Raw genomic sequence first — 18,098 nt, forward strand, 5'->3', positions numbered from 1 at the left:
GAGTCAGGCCACACTTCCACGCCGACTTCGCCGTTAAAATCGTTGGAGGAGTCAGGTGACATTGCTACACGGATAGAGATTATTGGTTGTCATTTCACAATGTGATTGCGGTGGATAGCGGGCTGAGGCCTTCTACCCCCTGATATAAAGCACGCAAATTTATATCATCCGGTTACACTGTGCCTGTTTGGCCCACCGCTGTCTACAATATGTTCGCTCTGAAATGTGCTGCTATGGCAGCATGATTCGTAGACAAAAGGTGAAGATGAAGAGAATGATATGTAAGGGCTGCCTCAAGAATTGGAGATGGTATGGAAGGGTAATTTGAAAGTTGGCCAAGGAGGATGCCAGAAGCGAGAAGGCACCGAGGTGTTATATAAGAACACCGTCTGCCGATTGAACGTGGTTCGGCGCGTTGCGACAAACTGAGGTTTGACTTTATAATACAGGGTGCCCTTATTGATGATTGTTGCCTTGTCAAATAGCAGTAGTCGGCATATGAGAGGTATGCTGCATCGCCCCTCAATCTAGAGAAGGAGCAAAAGTCCAACTAAATACGTGCTGACATGTCTTATAGCTACTCGAGAATCATTGAGAGTTCAGTCAACGTATGTATGAAGATGTTTTGAAAATATGGAATGTTCAGGACCGGAATTTCTATTAACATGACCTTGTACTCATCTTGTCTCTGTTAAGGTAGTTGCGATTGTACCCCTCTTCCCTCCAGTCCAAGTTCAGAGAGCTCAGACCCCTACCTGGTCTGATTGGTTTCCTTCACTTATATCATCCACTGCTTGCGTGTCTAGTAGTCCACGATTCTCAGATGGCATTACGACGCGCACTCCAGATCCCGTCACCGGCCTTTAGAGGATTGCTGGAATCCTCAGCAAATACCAGATGCTTGGAGCCGTCTTCTGTTTTGATCGTCCTCAGCCTTGCCGCTGAAGTGCTGTATCCCGGATCAAGTTTCAGTCCACGACCAGTGATACTCCTCTTGCCGTCGACAAAGTTCCCAGTAGGATCAAGAAGAACTCGCCCCCGTCCTTAGGACATGTCGGGTAGTCTTCGTAATGAGAACTGGCTGTCAAGTTAGCAGGGCTACTACATGACTTAAAGCAGGCTGTTGGCAAGAACGTACGCTCACTTCCAGCTCTCAGTGATTCAAACTTGTCGCCGTCGTTAATGGTGCCGTAGAAACTGGCAAGCTGGCCCCCTCGGCTGTCCACCAGGTCAGTGGAGCTCAGTATTTTGAAGCGGAAAAACGTACTGGTACCGCGGCATGTCCATTTGGCCTTTCAAGGTAGCACTGCCTTTCAAGCTAGCACTACAAGCAGGCTGGAAGCAAAATTTTGCCTGGATTCAACCGGAACGCCAACAGTTGAGTGTGATCATAGCGATCTGCAGTCTACCAGCATGCCAATAGAAGCATTTGCAGCGTCCGTACCGGTCACCAGTTCTTCCAACCAAGTGGCCTGGGGCTCACCTGGGATCGTCCACACAGCCATATCAGCCTCATTCTTGGTCCCCATGTAAGTGCCACTAATGCAGGCCGATCAAGGCGCGAGACAGTTGAGAACCGATCGGCAGTGACCAACTGTTCGTGGCCCCTGGTGGGTGACGTAGTTAGACACCCTTTCATATCTTCTCTGCACAAGTCCAACTTCCTCTTCTGACTCTGCTTTTTCTCTACGCAGCACTGTTGACAACAGATATAGCAACCCAGAATTATACCACAATAAGCTCCATTTCAATGATCTGCACCTACAAGGTGTTGCCCGCTGTACGCAGCCATCGTTTTCCCCAAAGCTCAGCTCGTATCAGCTAACAGTTGCAGGTTCTCTCAACCATCCTTTCAATAGCGTACGAGTCTTCGTCCAAGATCAATTCGCCCCAAGCCTCCTCCTTCTCACGACAGCGGACCCCGACGGACTCCGGAAATATAAGAAGTCTCTGTCACTAAGCCGCCGATTGTCGCTTTTCAATGCCCGTTTTTTTTTTTTTTTTTTTTTTTTTTTTTTTTTTTTTTTTTTTTTTTTTTTTTTTTGTTGGGATGTAAACAAGACCGCCCAGTTTATACAGGGAAATTCGTCGAGAACCGTGGTCAATCGGACTAGATTAATTGTCGCAGACGCTCAAACGACCGCGGAAGAGGGTACCCTTCTTCTTGTTTACAACGTTGATGGCTCCCTGGAGACGATCCGATTTTTCCGCCGAGTTTGTCAATAGCCAGGCTGTCTCAGTTTTGCGGTTGCAACCACGGATATTGGGGAACTACGAACCCTTGCTGATGATGACGGGGTTTTCAGAGGGGTAAGGCAAGGGCCGCCGCCGAAGAAGGGGTGGCCAGGCGCCCAGAAAACAGTTGTAGAAAGATAATATCGTGCTTTTCCAGCCTCAGCTGTCAGCTCGTGCTCTGTCTGTTTGCAAGTAGAGAATATAAGGTAGCAATGATCGTTGTAAATTAACATCCCTGGCCGGCGGAACCGTGGCCCGGAGTATCTGTTCAATCTTACAGAAGCCCCTGACTGCGAATAGGCTGCACATATGCTCATTGGCGTTTTCAAGAGCCTACGAATATACAGAATGTACATTTGCATGAGTGACAGGTGCATTAGTTAATAAACAATCCCTGTGGACCGCTCTAATTCATATTTCTTGCATTAGAGCAATAGCAATATGCGTTCAGTTCCGAGATTGCGAGCTTTCATATCGCACCCTACATACTGCCATGTCCAGAATACACCTTATCCTCTTCTAATTCTCTTTCCCTATCGGTGCAATCTATGATCTGATTCATGAATTTTCAACCTCATTATTTGTGCAATGTTGCCCGCAAACACAGTGACACACACCAGTCCCTATTTTTCCACCTATCAATGGGTAAACACCAAGACGGAACGAAGACGGATATAGAAGTGCTGAAGTTCCCTTTTGAGGAAGAATACTTGACATACTGATGAAGGAATATGGGAAGTGAAGACAAACCTGTCGTCGGTGCGGCTGGTTATATACTTATAGTACTACAGTGTGTACTGTATGCGCGAACGAAAATGAGGGCACCAAAAGCATTCTTAATAATGCTGAAAGCTTGCTGGCGACTAGGGAAATGCTATCATTTGCAAGCTGTAGAAATAGAGAAGAGGACCCCTTTGCTGCATGTGCTTTATAGCCGGACATGCAATGGTGATAGTGAGATGAAAAGTTCAGAGCTTGTTTGAGTGCCAAGCAGAAGATCGTATTGCGCAAGGTACGAGTACCAGGTCCTTTATTTGGCTGAATACCGCGAATTGGCAGCATTATTGGAAGTTGTTACATGCCATCTTCGTATGACATATCAAGCACCTAAGCCCGAACGCCAAAGATACATATCAGCATATGCTCGATGGGGGTACAGCATCTAGTCTGGTGTGGCCGCTCGCATTGAGCAATGCAATTATTCATATTTCACATATGCCTGTTATATAAAAGTCCCAAGGACTGCATGACGTGGACATGTGTGTTTCTTAGGGTTCTGAGCGTTCTTTTAACCATGCTACTTTGAATTATCAGATGAGCAGGAAATTACTTTTTATGCGTCTGATTTTGTTCCTACGAATTAGACAAACAAATTAACGTGGATGTTAACCAAACGATCCGCAGGTCAATAGAACCAGAGTAAGACTCTAAAGGTAGGACCCTACTGGCACTATTCTAGCTTATACCCTACCACTGACTCGGATCCGCATCCGCAAAAGCACTTCCAATGCCAATCTCGTCATACCAAACCTGCCTGGTGCCTTGGCTCCCTTCCAGATGCCCCTGATCATGCCATGCGTTCGCATATAGGCCCACACGAAACTGGAACTGCCGATCATGCGCAATCGTCGTCTTGATATTATAAACCTCCTTGACCTTCTCCCCATCAAACCAGACCTTGAAAAATCCCGTCGAATCAGACTCCCATTTTACCTGCAAAACGATCTTATGCCACTCGCCCGCCGAGACGGACGCTAGATTCGCGAACGTCTGTGTCTGCTGCGCACAGACGGTACCCGTCTTCACGCGCGAGTAGAGCTGGTTTCCTTGCAGCCAGATCATTGTCGAGGGCATCCAATCGTCGCACCCGGAATCGTTGAAATCAGCGATAAACTGCGCGAGATTGTACGACTGGCTCGTGAATTCCCAGTCCTGTTGCAGGCGGAACGCAAAGCCATAAAAAACTGTGTCGCCACGGCGGTAGCCGTCGTTGTGCACGAGCTCCGAGTGGTAGCGCCCGCTGTAGCTGGAATCGTAGACTTGGGTTACTTTTAGGGCTTGGGAACCTTCGAAGGCGACGTTGCTGACTTCTTGCACGGTGCCGCGGTGTTCTTGGTTGATGCTGTCCCAGCCGGCGATGGTGCCGGTGTTGCTGAAGGTCTGGGCTGCTTGGCTAGTGAGGGCCAGGGCCACTAGGGTCGTGGTGGAAAGGAGCCTGGAAAACATCGTAGGGTTTGACTGAGTTTATAGGCTGAGGTGAATGATGTAGGTAGAAGATGTCGGTGGGTTCGTAGGTTTCCACAACAGAAAAGAATATTGACCCCTGAGGCAGACCTTTGGACAGAGAACCCAGTCTACACTCTCTGCGTACTGGGGGCATATATATCTGTAGAACATGGAAACCTGAAACATCTTTACGTAAGTACGATTACATGCTAAGCTCTACGCGAGCTGCAACAATCACCTAGCGCCCATATACCGATATGCAGGGTTGCAACGCGGGGTTGCAACGTCCTGAGCATGGCTCCCCCTTTTTTAATCTTAAGAACTTAAAAGCACCTAGGCCTTCCTACTTCTTCACTCTTTTTGGCCTAATTTTATGAGCGCTCGGGACAACGTTTATGCGGACAGCTGTCAGAACGCCTAGGGCAACCCTGATCCACGCCGACCTTGACACAACCCACGGGTTACCCGTCATGGGAGTTTGGGTCGCTGTCCTGGCCGTTGATGCCTGGGTAGTCAAGTGTCCGCCGTGATACGAAGATCCTCCGGATGCCAGCACACGTTTCTGATCATCAGTAGCCCCGTGGTGAGCAGGCTATGGGAATCTAAAGTTGGATCCCTGGGGTGGCAGTAGACCTGGGCATGGGCCGGCCCACGATTAGGCCCACTTGGCCCATTTAGCTCCCAAATATGCATAATTAATATGCAAAATATCCAAAGTTACTAGCGTATTTTATAGCCGTCTCAATTCTTCGCCCTTAGCTATGGCAAATTACAGAATATATTACAACTTGCTTACTCTTCCCTAACTCAGAAATATATAACTACCTACGTGTTAATGATCGAATATATGCTTCTGCTTTAAGAATTAGTTTTTGACATTTTAATGGGTATCATTTATTTTGTATAGTTTTCAGTTTATATTATAAAGAATAGTCTAATCTATCAATAAAAGCTTTTTATTCTATAATCTAGGCGCGGGAAGGAGGGTATTCTTTCTAGAGTGGACGCAGAAGGGCAAGAAAAAAGTTATAGTTCGATAAAAAATGGGGGGGGACGCCTTTGCTCGAATTTTGAAGGCCAGTGGGCCGGCCTATTAGACTAACTAATAAGAGATTATCAGATATGGCCTAAGAGATTAATTAGCCAATCATCGCAAACAATATCAGACGCGTTATCTCGGGTTGCCCATGCAGACTTATCTAGTATTCTGCATTATTATAAGTGCGCAGGCTATCTGAAGACTGCAGTTTAACTAAAATATAGGTTTACTCTCTCCTCTCTTATAGTAACTACAATCTCTCTTTCATTTAGGATCATTAAGCTCTCTCGTTTACTCTTATCATATCTCTACTATCAGATATCTACTCAGTATCCCTTTCGGACAGTGGCGAGTTTGATGATCGGCATCCTTACTGGTTAACAAGCGATTTGCCTTACTCTAAAGGGGTGCTGGCACACTATGTCCTCTATTTATCAAGACCTAATATTAAGTGGCCGGGGAGTGGTCCAACAAGCAGGTCTAGAAGGTGTTAAGAATCAGACGGCCAGACTGGCATAGAATGTCAGCATCTACTAAAACTGCTAATCATTGGGGTATCGCCCTAAGTATTGTTTAGGGTTCAAGAAGGTATAGCAGAAGCAGATGGCAGCCATGGAGGCTAATAAGGACCTAGATAGGATTGTTAATATTGCTGATTAGCGAGCCAGTGTGAGAGATTATATGTCCAGGCAAGAATAACTCCCAGTTAGACCAAGAGGTCACTATGATATGACCCGGCGGTCTGATCTGCTGGATCGCACCCATATAGCTAGCCTGCTGGCTACAAGTACCATGACGCCCGCTTGCAGGCCAAAGGCATCCTATTAATACCCAGACGCTCGATCCGCAGCTTTACGGGGAACCGGCACCGTAGGATCTGCTTTGACGACTTTCAGATTGAAATCTCTACAGCTCCTAGGAGTGTTCTTTGACAAGGTACTGTGATGGGAGAGCATATACAACAAGAAATTAAACAAGCAACGCAGACTAACGTTGCACTTGGGGCTCTAAGACACTTCCGCCCCGAGCAGATGAGATACCTCTCCCAGGCATGTGTGGTACTCATAGGGGACAACACAACAGTTTTGCACAAACCGCTGAAAGATAAGGCACACCTGAGAACTCTAGGAACAAATACAACCGCCCTCGCCGTGTCCTCTGTTATAATTTAGATCAATGTTCGGATAACGCTAATCCGCAGCGCCAATCAGCGATGCCAAAGTCATTTGCGGCCAGCGGAACTGGAGAAGCGATCAGTGTGTAAGGATAGCTGTGAAGCGCCATGTCTGTAAGATGCCTCTCAATTCCATTAGAGCTTGCTCTATTAAACGCCTATTCACTGCGCAGTTGAAGCAAGCAGATTAGCTCGAGCCTGGCGAACATGAGATGTTAAAATATCTGTGTAAATGTCTAGTAGGAGGCGATTGGCTTGCGAGCGTCTTTGACGACACATCTGATAACTCGCATCCAACGCCGCGGCCTAAGACTCTCACCTGGATGGCCTCAATCCTGAGCTTTCTCCTAATGCGGCGCGTTTTGCAGTCTGAATCGAAGCGGGCTTTAGACAGCTAGTATGTGCACTTGGCCAGAGCAACGACCAGACCGTGCCGGTCAACGGTCGTGAAGAAGGAATTGGCGAGTACAAGGTTGTATATGAACAGCATGCCTTCACAAAAGTCTCATTTGGTTGGGCAAGGTTCTTGAGACTGGCACTTCCTGACACAACGCATCTCAATGGACCGACGGCCTGTAACCTCGCTAACCCGAGAAATCTCTACCAACTTTCCTGCCAAGCAGTAGCTCTAGGGAAAGAGAGTCAAGATTAGTCATGCGTGCTGATATTATCAGCCACAGCCTGAGCTGTATTCTTCCACGTCTTAGCAACGATGCTGCAGACATGGACATATTTACTTTTGCAGAAATAGTACGGGCATTAGGTACCGTACTCGGCGAGAGAGGCGTGGGAGCTGCAATCCACTCGCACCTCATTTTCTCTACAGTACTCCTTGGTCGTAAACCGGCCTATCAGCTGTATATTACATTCATGACCAGCAAACTGGGTCTTTGAACACGACTATGAATGAGACATCTAGCATTAACCCCCGTTTCACTTTGAATTAGTAAAAATACAGTGAACCACACAAGTGAGACACTCATCACTTATTTTACATACTCAAAGCTCTGCTCAACAACAACGTCCTTCTGGATTCTAATCGGTTGTTCAATAGTCCCACCAGCATCACGATCCTGCGTATGCGACCCTAACGAGCCCTCTTGGCCCTCGGCCGCAACAGTCGAGAATAGATACGCCTCGTCCGTGTGCTTCGCGCCGAACGATGCCATCGTTCGATCTGTGCTACCCTTCTTCGAGCTCGAAAGCATGTTATAGCTTTTCATCTCGTAGTTGCGTCTGTAGCTTCCGGATCCGCTCTGCGACTTGAGCTTTCGCCTCGCGAAGTAGGAGCTTAATGTGGGCAAGCAGGCGCAGATTAGTCCTATGCCGGCTTCGGCATTGCTACAGAGGAATAGGGTGGTTAGCACAGCCATCTCGTAACGTGGGGTTGGCTCGTTAAGTAATGGTTGAGGTTGACGCAACATACGCTGTCAGAACACAGTGAATCCAGAACCATGTCGTATCCGGCGTCTGCGACTCATCGACCATCATGACCAGTCTCCAAACACTGAACCCCGTTGCCAGCCCACCAGCTCCCAAGATCCCAACGACTCGCAACTTCTTACTCAGGCTCATTTTCAACGACCACAGCATCGGGATGGGGAGAACAAGGATCCAGAAGTCGCTTAACATGCTGATCGTCGCGTCGGCAATAATGACCTTGCGCTGGTCGAGGCACGCCCCACCCGTAACCTCGGCGCCGAGCCAGTACGTGGAAATGGGCTTGCAGAAGAAGATCTTGATAAAGAGGGCGGGGATGTAGTAGAGGAGGAGAACGACTATGGTCCCGTAGACGATCATGACCTTGTGGCGGTCTGGAGCGAAGATCCGGAGCATGACGGCCAGGAGAGCGAGTTTGATTACGAAGACCATGGGGACATAGACGAGGGTTACGGCGTAGGAGGCCTGGAGGAGCGGTGGCTGTGGTTAGTGGGTGTGTACCTGGTGGCTCTGTGAGGATGCTTGATGAAAACCTTCTGGAACTTGATCATGTCGCTCTTTGAGACATCCCACGCGTGGTAGCCTCCACCATGATTATTAACTGTTTGTTCTTCTTAGCTATCCTTCTAGAGCAGGGAGAATTTGGGAGCAATTACGTATAATCATATTCGCGCAGAACCCAACGAAGAGCACCTATCGCGGACGTTGAATCAGCACATTCCACGGAATACTACATCCGGAGCGTATTACCCATCCAATTATCGTGGTATCTTGCGACAATGACAGTCAATTTCACCATAACAGAAATTAGTGTAATGGCAATGCTGAACTTACAATCCTCCAACTCCAAGGCCTTTCGCAGCCGAGCCTTGACAAGGAAGCGCAGAGCCACAACGATCGTCGTGACCACAAGGCAAATGACCTGGGTCGCAAAGTTGACCGTATGAATGACATCCTCTGGATTCTGGAGGTCAGACACCTCACCAGGAGGAGCCGGGATGGCTGGTTCTGACATCTCCTTGCGGTGGACTCAGCGTCCAGAATCTGGACATTCAGACAGAGCCGTGAGCCTGACAGGATGGGAACGATCGATCACGAAATGGGGCGCTGGCCCAGCGGGTATGAAGCTATGCGCCTAGACAGGACAAAGAGAGGATGGTGAAAACCAGCCAAGTAAGAAAGGATGAAGGAACCGATTGGAAAGGAAGCAAAGCCTAAGAAGCACCCCCTCGCTCACTCCCTACAGAACCCTGATCCTGAACCGAGTCAGGTCCAGATGAAAAGTCCCTATCGTGGACCTTAGGGCTCAAACCATGAACCGATCGACATCTGCTGTTGAGGCTGGGGAGAGATGCTGCGATAGCCGGGGAATCGGACGGCCCAGGGCCGTCCGGTATTCTCTTGTCTATCATAGACAACCAGGCACACAACAGTAACTAGTCTATTGCTGATCGTGCTGTAGGTTTCGCGGCGGAGTCTCCTCATTCGGCACGAAGGCCATTCGAGATCTGGTTTGATGAGGACGGGTTGTGTGGGCCGCGCCAAATGACGCCGCTAACATGGATCTGATTCCTTGGGGCCGATACCAAAATCACGGATTCTGAACGCTTCTCAAGGGTTCTGGGACGGCGAGAATTGATTCGCCTCCTTGAATGATAGACTGGCATTACCCTCAAACAGCATGCTTCCCAAATCAAATCAATGCCGGCCATAGTTACTCGGCCAAATTCCCAACTGAATAGTACCTCGAGAAAGCATGCCAGCGCTTCGTCGAAGCTTTCCCACCCCTGTCTCAGACTGCCGCACCTCAAAGTTCAGCCGGGGACTGCCAAGGTATGCGAAGGAATCGAATGCTTGTTTCTCACCAGCCAATGACCATCCGCCTCTAGCCCGATGGGCTGCGTCCCGGGACTGTTCCGCTTGGGCTACGGACGGTCACCGCTGATCCCGAGCGGCGGCAGTCGCTTATGGCGGCGCGGCCTGTTAGGCGCATTTGACACAATGAAAATGTGGGCCCGCAGCGCTGGAATCATTGCCGATTGAAATAGGATTATGAAATTGTGCGGGGCGACGCAGAATCCTTATTCTAAAGTGGGCACTACTGTGTCCTATCAGCTGACGACCATCCATATGTGACGCTCGTTTTTGACCTACTATAAGTAGAGAAAATGACGTCTTTGAAGCACATATACACGACATTATACTAATTTCATTCTTTAGGCATTCTTTAGGTTGTATTAGCCATGCCGGTGAAGCTATATAGGTCTTTTAAGAGTCGCAGAAGTAGTGCGGGTGCCGCATCTGCCATCCATAATAATTAACAGGGTGGGTCTCTGGGAGTGCTTCAGGCGTTAGGCGACAGTTTCTATGCTTTCGAACCTAAGACTATTGACAGCCTAGACTGCTTTGATTGGCAGTGTTAGTATCATTTAAGGCTGTATCTCAGCCCCTTTGGCTGCAAAAGTTTAGGGTTATAGCATAGTAACAAGTATCACGTGCATATAGGGGAATTTGTCGTTCTATTGGGACTAATTAGGTATATACATGGTTCTCGGTCAATCCCCGCCCCCAAGAACCATTGCCGCACTGTTAAAGCATAAAATTCCCGGATCGAGGGAGCCGATCAAGAGGAGTTCGAGTTATCGGCACAGGAAAACGCCGATCCTATGATTTGTTAGCCACATTTCACCGACACCAGGCGAGAAGACCCAGGATCAAATGCTTACCGATTTGCCCAGTCGCATACGCGTCAATGATCTGCTTGACGACTCCATACGTCGCGCCAACCAGGAAGAAGACACCCAGAAGAACGAGGCCGATATGCAGCAAATACACGACCTTCTGCACAAGCGATCCCTTCCTGTAGTGCGCGTGGTCATACAGCCAGAGCAGTCCGGGAAGACTCATTGCAAGCGGCGCGAAACAGACAGAGCCGACGAGCGCAATGAGGTAATTGAAGATCGGGATCGATTCGGCCAGGATGAAGGCCAGCGCTCCGAGCAGTGTTGTGCAAGCTAGCCAGGTGCCCCAGTGGATTACGCTGTTGGATTGGAGGTGAGATGTTTTGCCGAGAATGCGAACGAAGACGTATTTTGCACCGACCTAGTGGATTGTCATATGGATTAGAGAGAATGAAGAAAAGTCAGTTCCTTGGAACACTTACATGCAGGTAGAGAGTGCCGCTGACAATAAGGCCAACCAGGGCGACGCCATAAGACACCATTTTAATCGTTTGTCCCGCGCTCTATGTAATATCAGCCAACTGCTACTCTCAGTGGCAATGGAAAAAAAAATACACACCCCAAGCGACGGGCTGGCAACCCACATGCCGCACCAGCGATAGACAACCAGCCCGAAGGCAAGATACGAAGCAGTCACCAGACTCATACAGTAATACAGCGGCTTCTTGTATTCCTTCGGGTTACGCATCTCTGAGATGACGGGTAGGAACGCGCTGGTCCCGGCCGACGAGACGAAGATGGTGCTCGAGGCGACCATCCCGCCCGCGAACCCGGGGTTGTTGATGGCGACATACCCCAGGTCGTAGGGACCTTCCTGCGGCGCAGCCGCTGGTCGGTCCCGCTGGGTCACACCGACGACGACAATGAAGACGGCGATGTAGATAGACAGGAACCCGACGTAGCTCAGCCAGCCAACGTGCTCGAGCTTGCGGATTGACGCAGTCGCAATGATGACTGCGGTGGCTAGAAAAGACCACCAGACGGTACACGCCGCATGATGCGACAAAGCATTGAGCGCGGTCGACACGCCAACAATGCCACTGCCCGTAACCAGGACGTAGCCGATGATGAAAAGGAGACCCGTCACTTCCTTGCCGACAATTCCTAGGGCCACCTCGGCCATGTCGGCGATGGAGTGGCAGTGCGGGTGCTTGAGGCGGAAGTTGCCCAGGATCGCGAAGCAGTACGTGTTGAAGGCTCCCCAGGCGACGATGCTGATGGACCCTCCCACAGCGCCGAGTGCGTACAGGGCCGATGGCAGCGACAGCACCCCGGTCGCAAACAGGATCTTGGTGAAGATGACGGTGGCATTGAACCAGCCCACCTTGCGGAAGTCGACCCCGGTCATCGTCTTCTTGAAGACCTCGCCATCCTCGTCCAAGAAAGTATCGGCATGAGGACTTGTACGCTCAGAGTCATAAGCCTCCTGGGCTCTTGCCTGGTCTTTCTCCGCCATTGTGAAGTAGGATGGTGGGAAAGATGCAACGACAAAACAGAAAACCACAGTATACTTGTCAGATGCACCGTAAAGGGAATAAAAAACAAATGGAGACCAGGGATCTGAGCAAAGCAAGTAAGGGGGGTTAAAGGGCAAGAGGGATTGAGAATCAGTCCCGTCTGCCACTGCATTGCTGGCTGATCCTGTCCCACCCAACGCGAGATAATTGAAGCAAGCGTAATATCAAAGCAAAGGAAGGAACTGCAAGAGAAGGATTGCGTCCCACAGGCTAGAGGCTGCTCCAAGTACGACCATTTGTTTCTCAGCAATTGGTGCACTAGCACGCCACTAATCATGGGGATGCATGCCACTAGACAGGGGTCTCGCCGTGTCTGCCATTTCCAGCATTTAAACCGAAAAAAAAGCAAAAATGCAGCGAACAATAGATGAGGTTCGAGCTTGCAGTCGATGGTTCGTGTCGAAATGTCGCAGGGTGGTTGAAAAGGATGGTATTGGCTCCCAATCAAACCGCACGTTCACTCCCACAGCATTGATGCAGATCTCTACACGTGGAACAGCCCGTGGCTTACGGGGAACGCGCAGGGGTATCATAATGGATGCAGAGTGCCAACGCAGACGGGTACGTTTCAAATATGAAGAAGCTGCAGGCGGAAACCCTACATGCTTGTCAGAGTCATGGCCGACGGTCATTGCGGCCTTGAAGTCAAGTCTGACCGACTCGTACGGAGAGCAGAACTTGGCCCCATGAGTTGACGCGGCTTGAATGCACGAAATCCGCCCCGGCCGACTCTCGATATCATCTTGTCGCTAATTCATGCACCATGGCCCACCGGCTATTGCGATTGGGCAATTCGATCCCCTCGGTCGCTCTCCAGGGTGGGGTGATCACCCTCGCCGTCTTATTCCCCAGAGGAGCTATATGCGTCCTCCCTCTTCTTCTTATCTCTCGTGCAAGCGCACACTCTCCCCTCTCCCCCTCTCCCCTTGAGCACAGAAGACTATCCCTAATCCTCCTCACCCTCATTCCTCATTATGCCGATCAACACCTACAACGATGGCTACCGTCTAGGAGCCGACGTGGGCGGCACCTTCACAGACGTGTACGCCCTCACACCAGAAGGACAAATCGCACGGGCCAAAGTACCGACTACAGTGGAAGACCAAAGTATCGGAATCAAGAACGGCATCAGCCGTGTACAACAAGCATTGAAAGAGCGATCCGCCTGGGACGGCAAGTTCCAATTCATCCATCACGGCACGACTGTTGCGACCAACGCCGTCCTCGAGGGAAAGGGCGCGCGGACGGGGCTGATCGTCACCGGGGGCCATAAGGATATCCTCGCTGTGCGCCGGTCGCAGATCCCCGGGGGTCTCGGTGCGTGGCTGCATTATACACCTCCCGATCCGATTGTCCCTCTCGAGCGCGTGATACAGTGTTCGGAGCGCATGTCTGTTGATGGGAAGACGGTTGTTCCCGTTGATATAGAGGCGCTTCGTGGCGAGTTGCAGAAGGCTTGGGTCAAGGAGCGGCCAGAGGCTGTGGCGATCTCGTTGCTGAATTCGCACGCGAACAGCGAGCATGAAGACGTGGTCGCTGGTGTGGTCCACGAGGTGCTGGGCTCCAATATCACAATCATCCGCTCGAGCGATGTTCTTCGCGAGGTCGGTGAATACGAACGTACCGTCACGACATGCACCAACGCGCTCATCAAGCCCGTGGTCCAGACGTATCTCAGCAATCTGCAGACCCTGCTCGCGGAAGATGGAGACGTCATTCGCATTCTCAAGTCAGACGGCGGACTGACAAGCCTGGATCTCGCAGGGCAGCTGCCGGTGAACATCCTCATGTCTGGCCCTGCCGGAGGCGTCCAGGGCGTCGCAGATGTTGTAACGCGAAACACTCCATATAAGAACCTAATCACCTTCGACATGGGCGGAACATCCACAGACGTCGCTCTGGTTTACCAGGGCAAACCCCAGCTCCGCCGTGAGACAGTCGTAGGCAATCTGACTGTCCGTTCGCCCGCCGTGGACATACGAACCGTTGGAGCTGGCGGCGGCTCGATCGCGAAGTATATGCACATTTCAGAAACACTGCGCGTCGGACCAGAAAGCGCCGGTGCAACGCCTGGCCCTGCATCGTACAATAAGGGCGGGACCGAAGCGACCGTGACCGACGCGAACCTCGTCCTGGGTTACTTGCCGGATACCCTGCTGGGAGGAGAATTCACGCTGAACACGAAGGCCGCATGGGCGGCTGTTGAGCAGATTGCAAAGCAGATGAATCTGCCTGTGACGCAGACAGCCGAGGACATAACCAATCTGGTGAATGAGACCATGTACGGCGCCCTGCGGCTTGTCTCGGTTGAGCAAGGCTATGACCCGAAGGACTTTGCGCTTGTTGCATTTGGAGGCGCCGGGCCTCTGCATGCCAACGCTGTCGGCAAGCTGCTTGGTGCATGGCCTGTCATTGTGCCTCCTTCTCCCGGCACGCTCTGCGCCCTGGGCGATGCGACTACAAGGCTGAGCCACTCGCAGTCCTCGTCGTTTATAAGTCAACTCGCGGCAACAACCTCACAGGAGGTGAAACATCGCTTCGAGGAACTCGAGAAATTGTGTAGAGAGACTATGCAGGCTTCAAACGCAAACCAGGAAATCCCGCTGGATATCACCTACCACATCGATCTGCGCTACAGCGGCCAGGCTCTGAATTTGACTGTCGAGCTGGAGCGAGACGATCTCTCACTGGCCGACGAGGAATGGAGGAAGGTCCTGCAGATCAAATTCGACCAGCTCCACGACCAGCAGTTCAAGTACTGCCTCCCCAATTTCAAACTGGAATTGATGCGCCTCGAGGTCGTTGCTGTCGACTCCAGACCTCCCATCAACTACCCTCAGCTCAGCAAAGCTACGTCAAGCGAACCACCGGCTCTGGCCCTGGTGTCGACGAAGAAGATTATTGTTGAAGGCCGCGAGATTGAGGCCGCGCTCTGGGACCGCGAGAAAGTGAGCCAGCAGGGGGTCCGCCTGGATGGGCCGTGCATCATCACCGAAACAGACAGCAACACTCTGATTCTGCCTGGCTACTACGGAGAAATCGACTCGATTGGGAATATCCTTATTCAACCGGTGGATGGCCCGGCACGCGAAGAAACAAGGGACCAAAGTCCAGAAGCTGCGGTGCAGACGGTGCAATCGACACCCTTAATCCCCACTCTCATCGCCTCTGCCCTCGCCTCGATCCGCAGCGAGATGGACACACTTATGCTGCGCTGCAGTATGTCCCCTGCGATTCGAGAGCAGCAGGATGAATTCAATGTGATCACTACGGCCGACGGCAAGATGCTTGTCGGCCAATTTGGCAGTTTCATCACGCAGTTCCTGCGAGCGTGGAAGGGCACCATTGAAGAAGGTGACATGTTTATCACTAATGATACGTACATGATTGAAGGCGCTGTGACGCACTTGAATGACGTGATTGTCCTCCTACCCATCTTCCACGAGCACAGACTGCTTGGGTGGGCGTCGCAGTTCGGACACCTGACTGACGTTGGAGGTATTGTTCCAGGCAGTATGTCCATCAACGCAACGTCTGTCTTCGACGATGGCGTTCAGATCCCTTGTATTAAGTTGTACTCGAAGGGTGTCATGAACTCGGACCTTGTTGACCTGCTGTGCCGTAACTCGCGCCAGCCAGACTGGTATCGGTCTGACCTGATGGCAATCATCACTGCGTGCCGCACAGCTGCTAGTCGAGTCTGCGAGCTGGCCACACGATTCGGAAGCGAGATCTACCTCGCGGCTTGCAATGAGCTCCTCCTGCGCAACCGCGTCGCCATGGCCAAGATCATCGACGCCGACTTCGACCCCGAGCCGACGACATTCACCGACTTTGTCGACGACGACGGCCACGGCGTTGGACCCTGGGCACTCACCTGCACAACGAAGAAACTCCCTGGTGGCCGCCTCCTCTTCGACTGGAGCGGAACTTCCCCGCAGAGCGACCACAGCATCAACTTCTACCTCTCAGAGACCATGTTCAAGATGTTCATTGGCTACTACATGATTGCGGCCGCAGCCCCTGGGACAGTGATCAACGACGGTTTCCACGACCTGATCGATGTGCACATCCCCGAGGGAAGCATCCTCAAACCAGTCCGGCCCGCTCCCATCTCTTGCCGAACGCATATGCTCGGCCGTACAATGGACGTCATGCAAGCGCTCATCGCAAAGAAGAATCCCGTTTATGCCGCCGCCGCAGGCTTCAGCGACTCTCCGCACTTTTTCTACTCGGGCTATAAGCCCGACGGCGAGTGGTACCAGTTGTATCAGATTGGCTTTGGCGGTGTCCCCGCGCGACAGGCCGGCGACGGGCTTGACTGCCACTGCCTCTTTCCCGCGATCAAGTCCATCCCGACAGAGATCATTGAGCTGAATTACCCTCTTCGCATCGAGGCGAATGAGAGTGTTCCTGATAGCGGTGGGCCGGGGTTCTTCCGTGGTGGGAACGCGCAGCGCACACTCTACCGCTTCCTCTCACGTGGAGAATTCAGTCTGCATGATGATCGGTGGTTTACGAAGCCCTGGGGAATCCGTGGTGGGAAGCCAGGTTCGCGGTCGAGAAAGGTGCTCTATCGGTACTCGAAATCGGAGACTGAACCGCCCGTTGAAGTCCTCCCCTCGAAATGTGACCATGTCCGTGTTGACCCCGGAGATCTGCTTGAGTGGGTGACCTGGGGAGGTGGTGGACTGGGCGACCCTCTCACACGACCAGCTGAGAAAGTCGCGCTGGACGTGCGTCGCAAGCTTGTGACGATCGAGGGAGCGCATCAGAATTACGGCGTGGTCGTGGACACGGAAGACCTGAGTCTCAACAAAGCTAAGACTGAAGCTCTACGAAAGACTCTTACCGCAGCCCGTGATGCAGCAGGAAGAGTGAGAGAGGGATATGATCGGGGCGGGGGCATCGAGGAATTGAGACAGTCCTGCCTGAAGGAAACGGGCCTTGCGCCTCCGAGCCCGCAGTGGGAGGTTGATCTTTATGGGCCACACGTGCGGATTCCTTATGTGCAGGAGTGGTACAAGCAGATGAAGGAAGCTGGGGGGTGGGATCTGAAGTAGGTGATGGCCTTAACGGTGGCTTTTGCGTAGTGCTCAAGAACGCCGAGGAAGTAAATGTTGGGCCACCTCAATCCAAGCACGATAGAACTGATCTCTCTAGACAATCACATATCCTAACTACTATTATTCAAATCAAGTGCGTGTACATGGACGTCGCCTTCGTGACGACAATCAATAGACAGATAAATATAAGCAAAGCACCTGGATAAGCCAATCCCTTCGATGAATCATTCTCATGTATATGAACAATAGCAAGAGTGGGAGCCGTCAGGCTATCTTCATTGAGGATGAAATGGTGGTGTCTGTGACTGCATACCACAGTGGGTTCCGTACGAGCAATGATAGCAAGATCTTCTACAAGTGTTCTCCCCGGCCTGCAGGCATGCTGGTGGTGTGGTACCTGTGGTATGTTAAGCATAGTGGTCGATGACAAAGAGACTAAGCTGGCTGCATGCCTTGGGGTCAGCAGCTCCACCGCAAGCTAAGGGGGTTAGCAATCTGTTAGATAGATTCATTCTAAAGAGAGGGTACTCGCTAACGACTGACCGGCTGGGCCGTGGGTAGCCCTAGCACTCATCTTGCATTCCCGCATACCTAATCGGTCAAGACAAGAGGTGTCGCAGCATGGGTGGAATTTGCCATGGTAACAGTCAAGCGCGCCGG

At 51.3% G+C, this 18,098-nt stretch overlaps 4 protein-coding genes across 4 annotated transcripts; 1 reads left to right on the forward strand and 3 right to left on the reverse strand.

Annotated features, from left to right (window-relative positions):
• Positions 1 to 3,702: 3,702 nt before the first annotated feature.
• BDW70DRAFT_171572 (polysaccharide lyase family 20 protein) lies at positions 3,703 to 4,564 on the reverse strand (the record flags this gene model as incomplete). Its single annotated transcript, XM_073743255.1, has 1 exon — positions 3,703 to 4,564. The coding sequence occupies exon 1, from the start codon at positions 4,459 to 4,461 to the stop codon at positions 3,703 to 3,705; it is 759 nt and encodes a 252-aa protein (XP_073591990.1). The 5' UTR covers positions 4,462 to 4,564.
• A 3,096-nt stretch (positions 4,565 to 7,660) lies between these two features.
• On the reverse strand, positions 7,661 to 9,129 carry BDW70DRAFT_163776 (uncharacterized protein; the record flags this gene model as incomplete). The annotated part of the gene is made up of 4 exons (XM_073741360.1): positions 7,661 to 8,015; positions 8,101 to 8,579; positions 8,648 to 8,715; positions 8,949 to 9,129. 4 exons carry the CDS (start codon positions 9,127 to 9,129, stop codon positions 7,661 to 7,663), a joined length of 1,083 nt encoding a protein of 360 aa, XP_073591991.1.
• Positions 9,130 to 10,737: 1,608 nt separating this feature from the next.
• On the reverse strand, positions 10,738 to 12,311 carry BDW70DRAFT_153558 (transmembrane amino acid transporter protein-domain-containing protein; the record flags this gene model as incomplete). Its single annotated transcript, XM_073739662.1, has 4 exons — positions 10,738 to 10,778; positions 10,841 to 11,216; positions 11,278 to 11,358; positions 11,415 to 12,311. The coding sequence occupies 4 exons, from the start codon at positions 12,309 to 12,311 to the stop codon at positions 10,738 to 10,740; spliced, it is 1,395 nt and encodes a 464-aa protein (XP_073591992.1).
• A 1,035-nt stretch (positions 12,312 to 13,346) lies between these two features.
• BDW70DRAFT_163778 (Hydantoinase/oxoprolinase-domain-containing protein) lies at positions 13,347 to 17,435 on the forward strand (the record flags this gene model as incomplete). Its single annotated transcript, XM_073741361.1, has 1 exon — positions 13,347 to 17,435. One exon carries the CDS (start codon positions 13,347 to 13,349, stop codon positions 17,433 to 17,435), a length of 4,089 nt encoding a protein of 1,362 aa, XP_073591993.1.
• Positions 17,436 to 18,098: the final 663 nt, after the last annotated feature.

The sequence above is a fragment of the Aspergillus foveolatus genome, assembly GCF_047715535.1.
Source record: "Aspergillus foveolatus strain CBS 279.81 unplaced genomic scaffold BDW70scaffold_79, whole genome shotgun sequence".
NCBI classification, from domain to species: domain Eukaryota; kingdom Fungi; phylum Ascomycota; class Eurotiomycetes; order Eurotiales; family Aspergillaceae; genus Aspergillus; species Aspergillus foveolatus.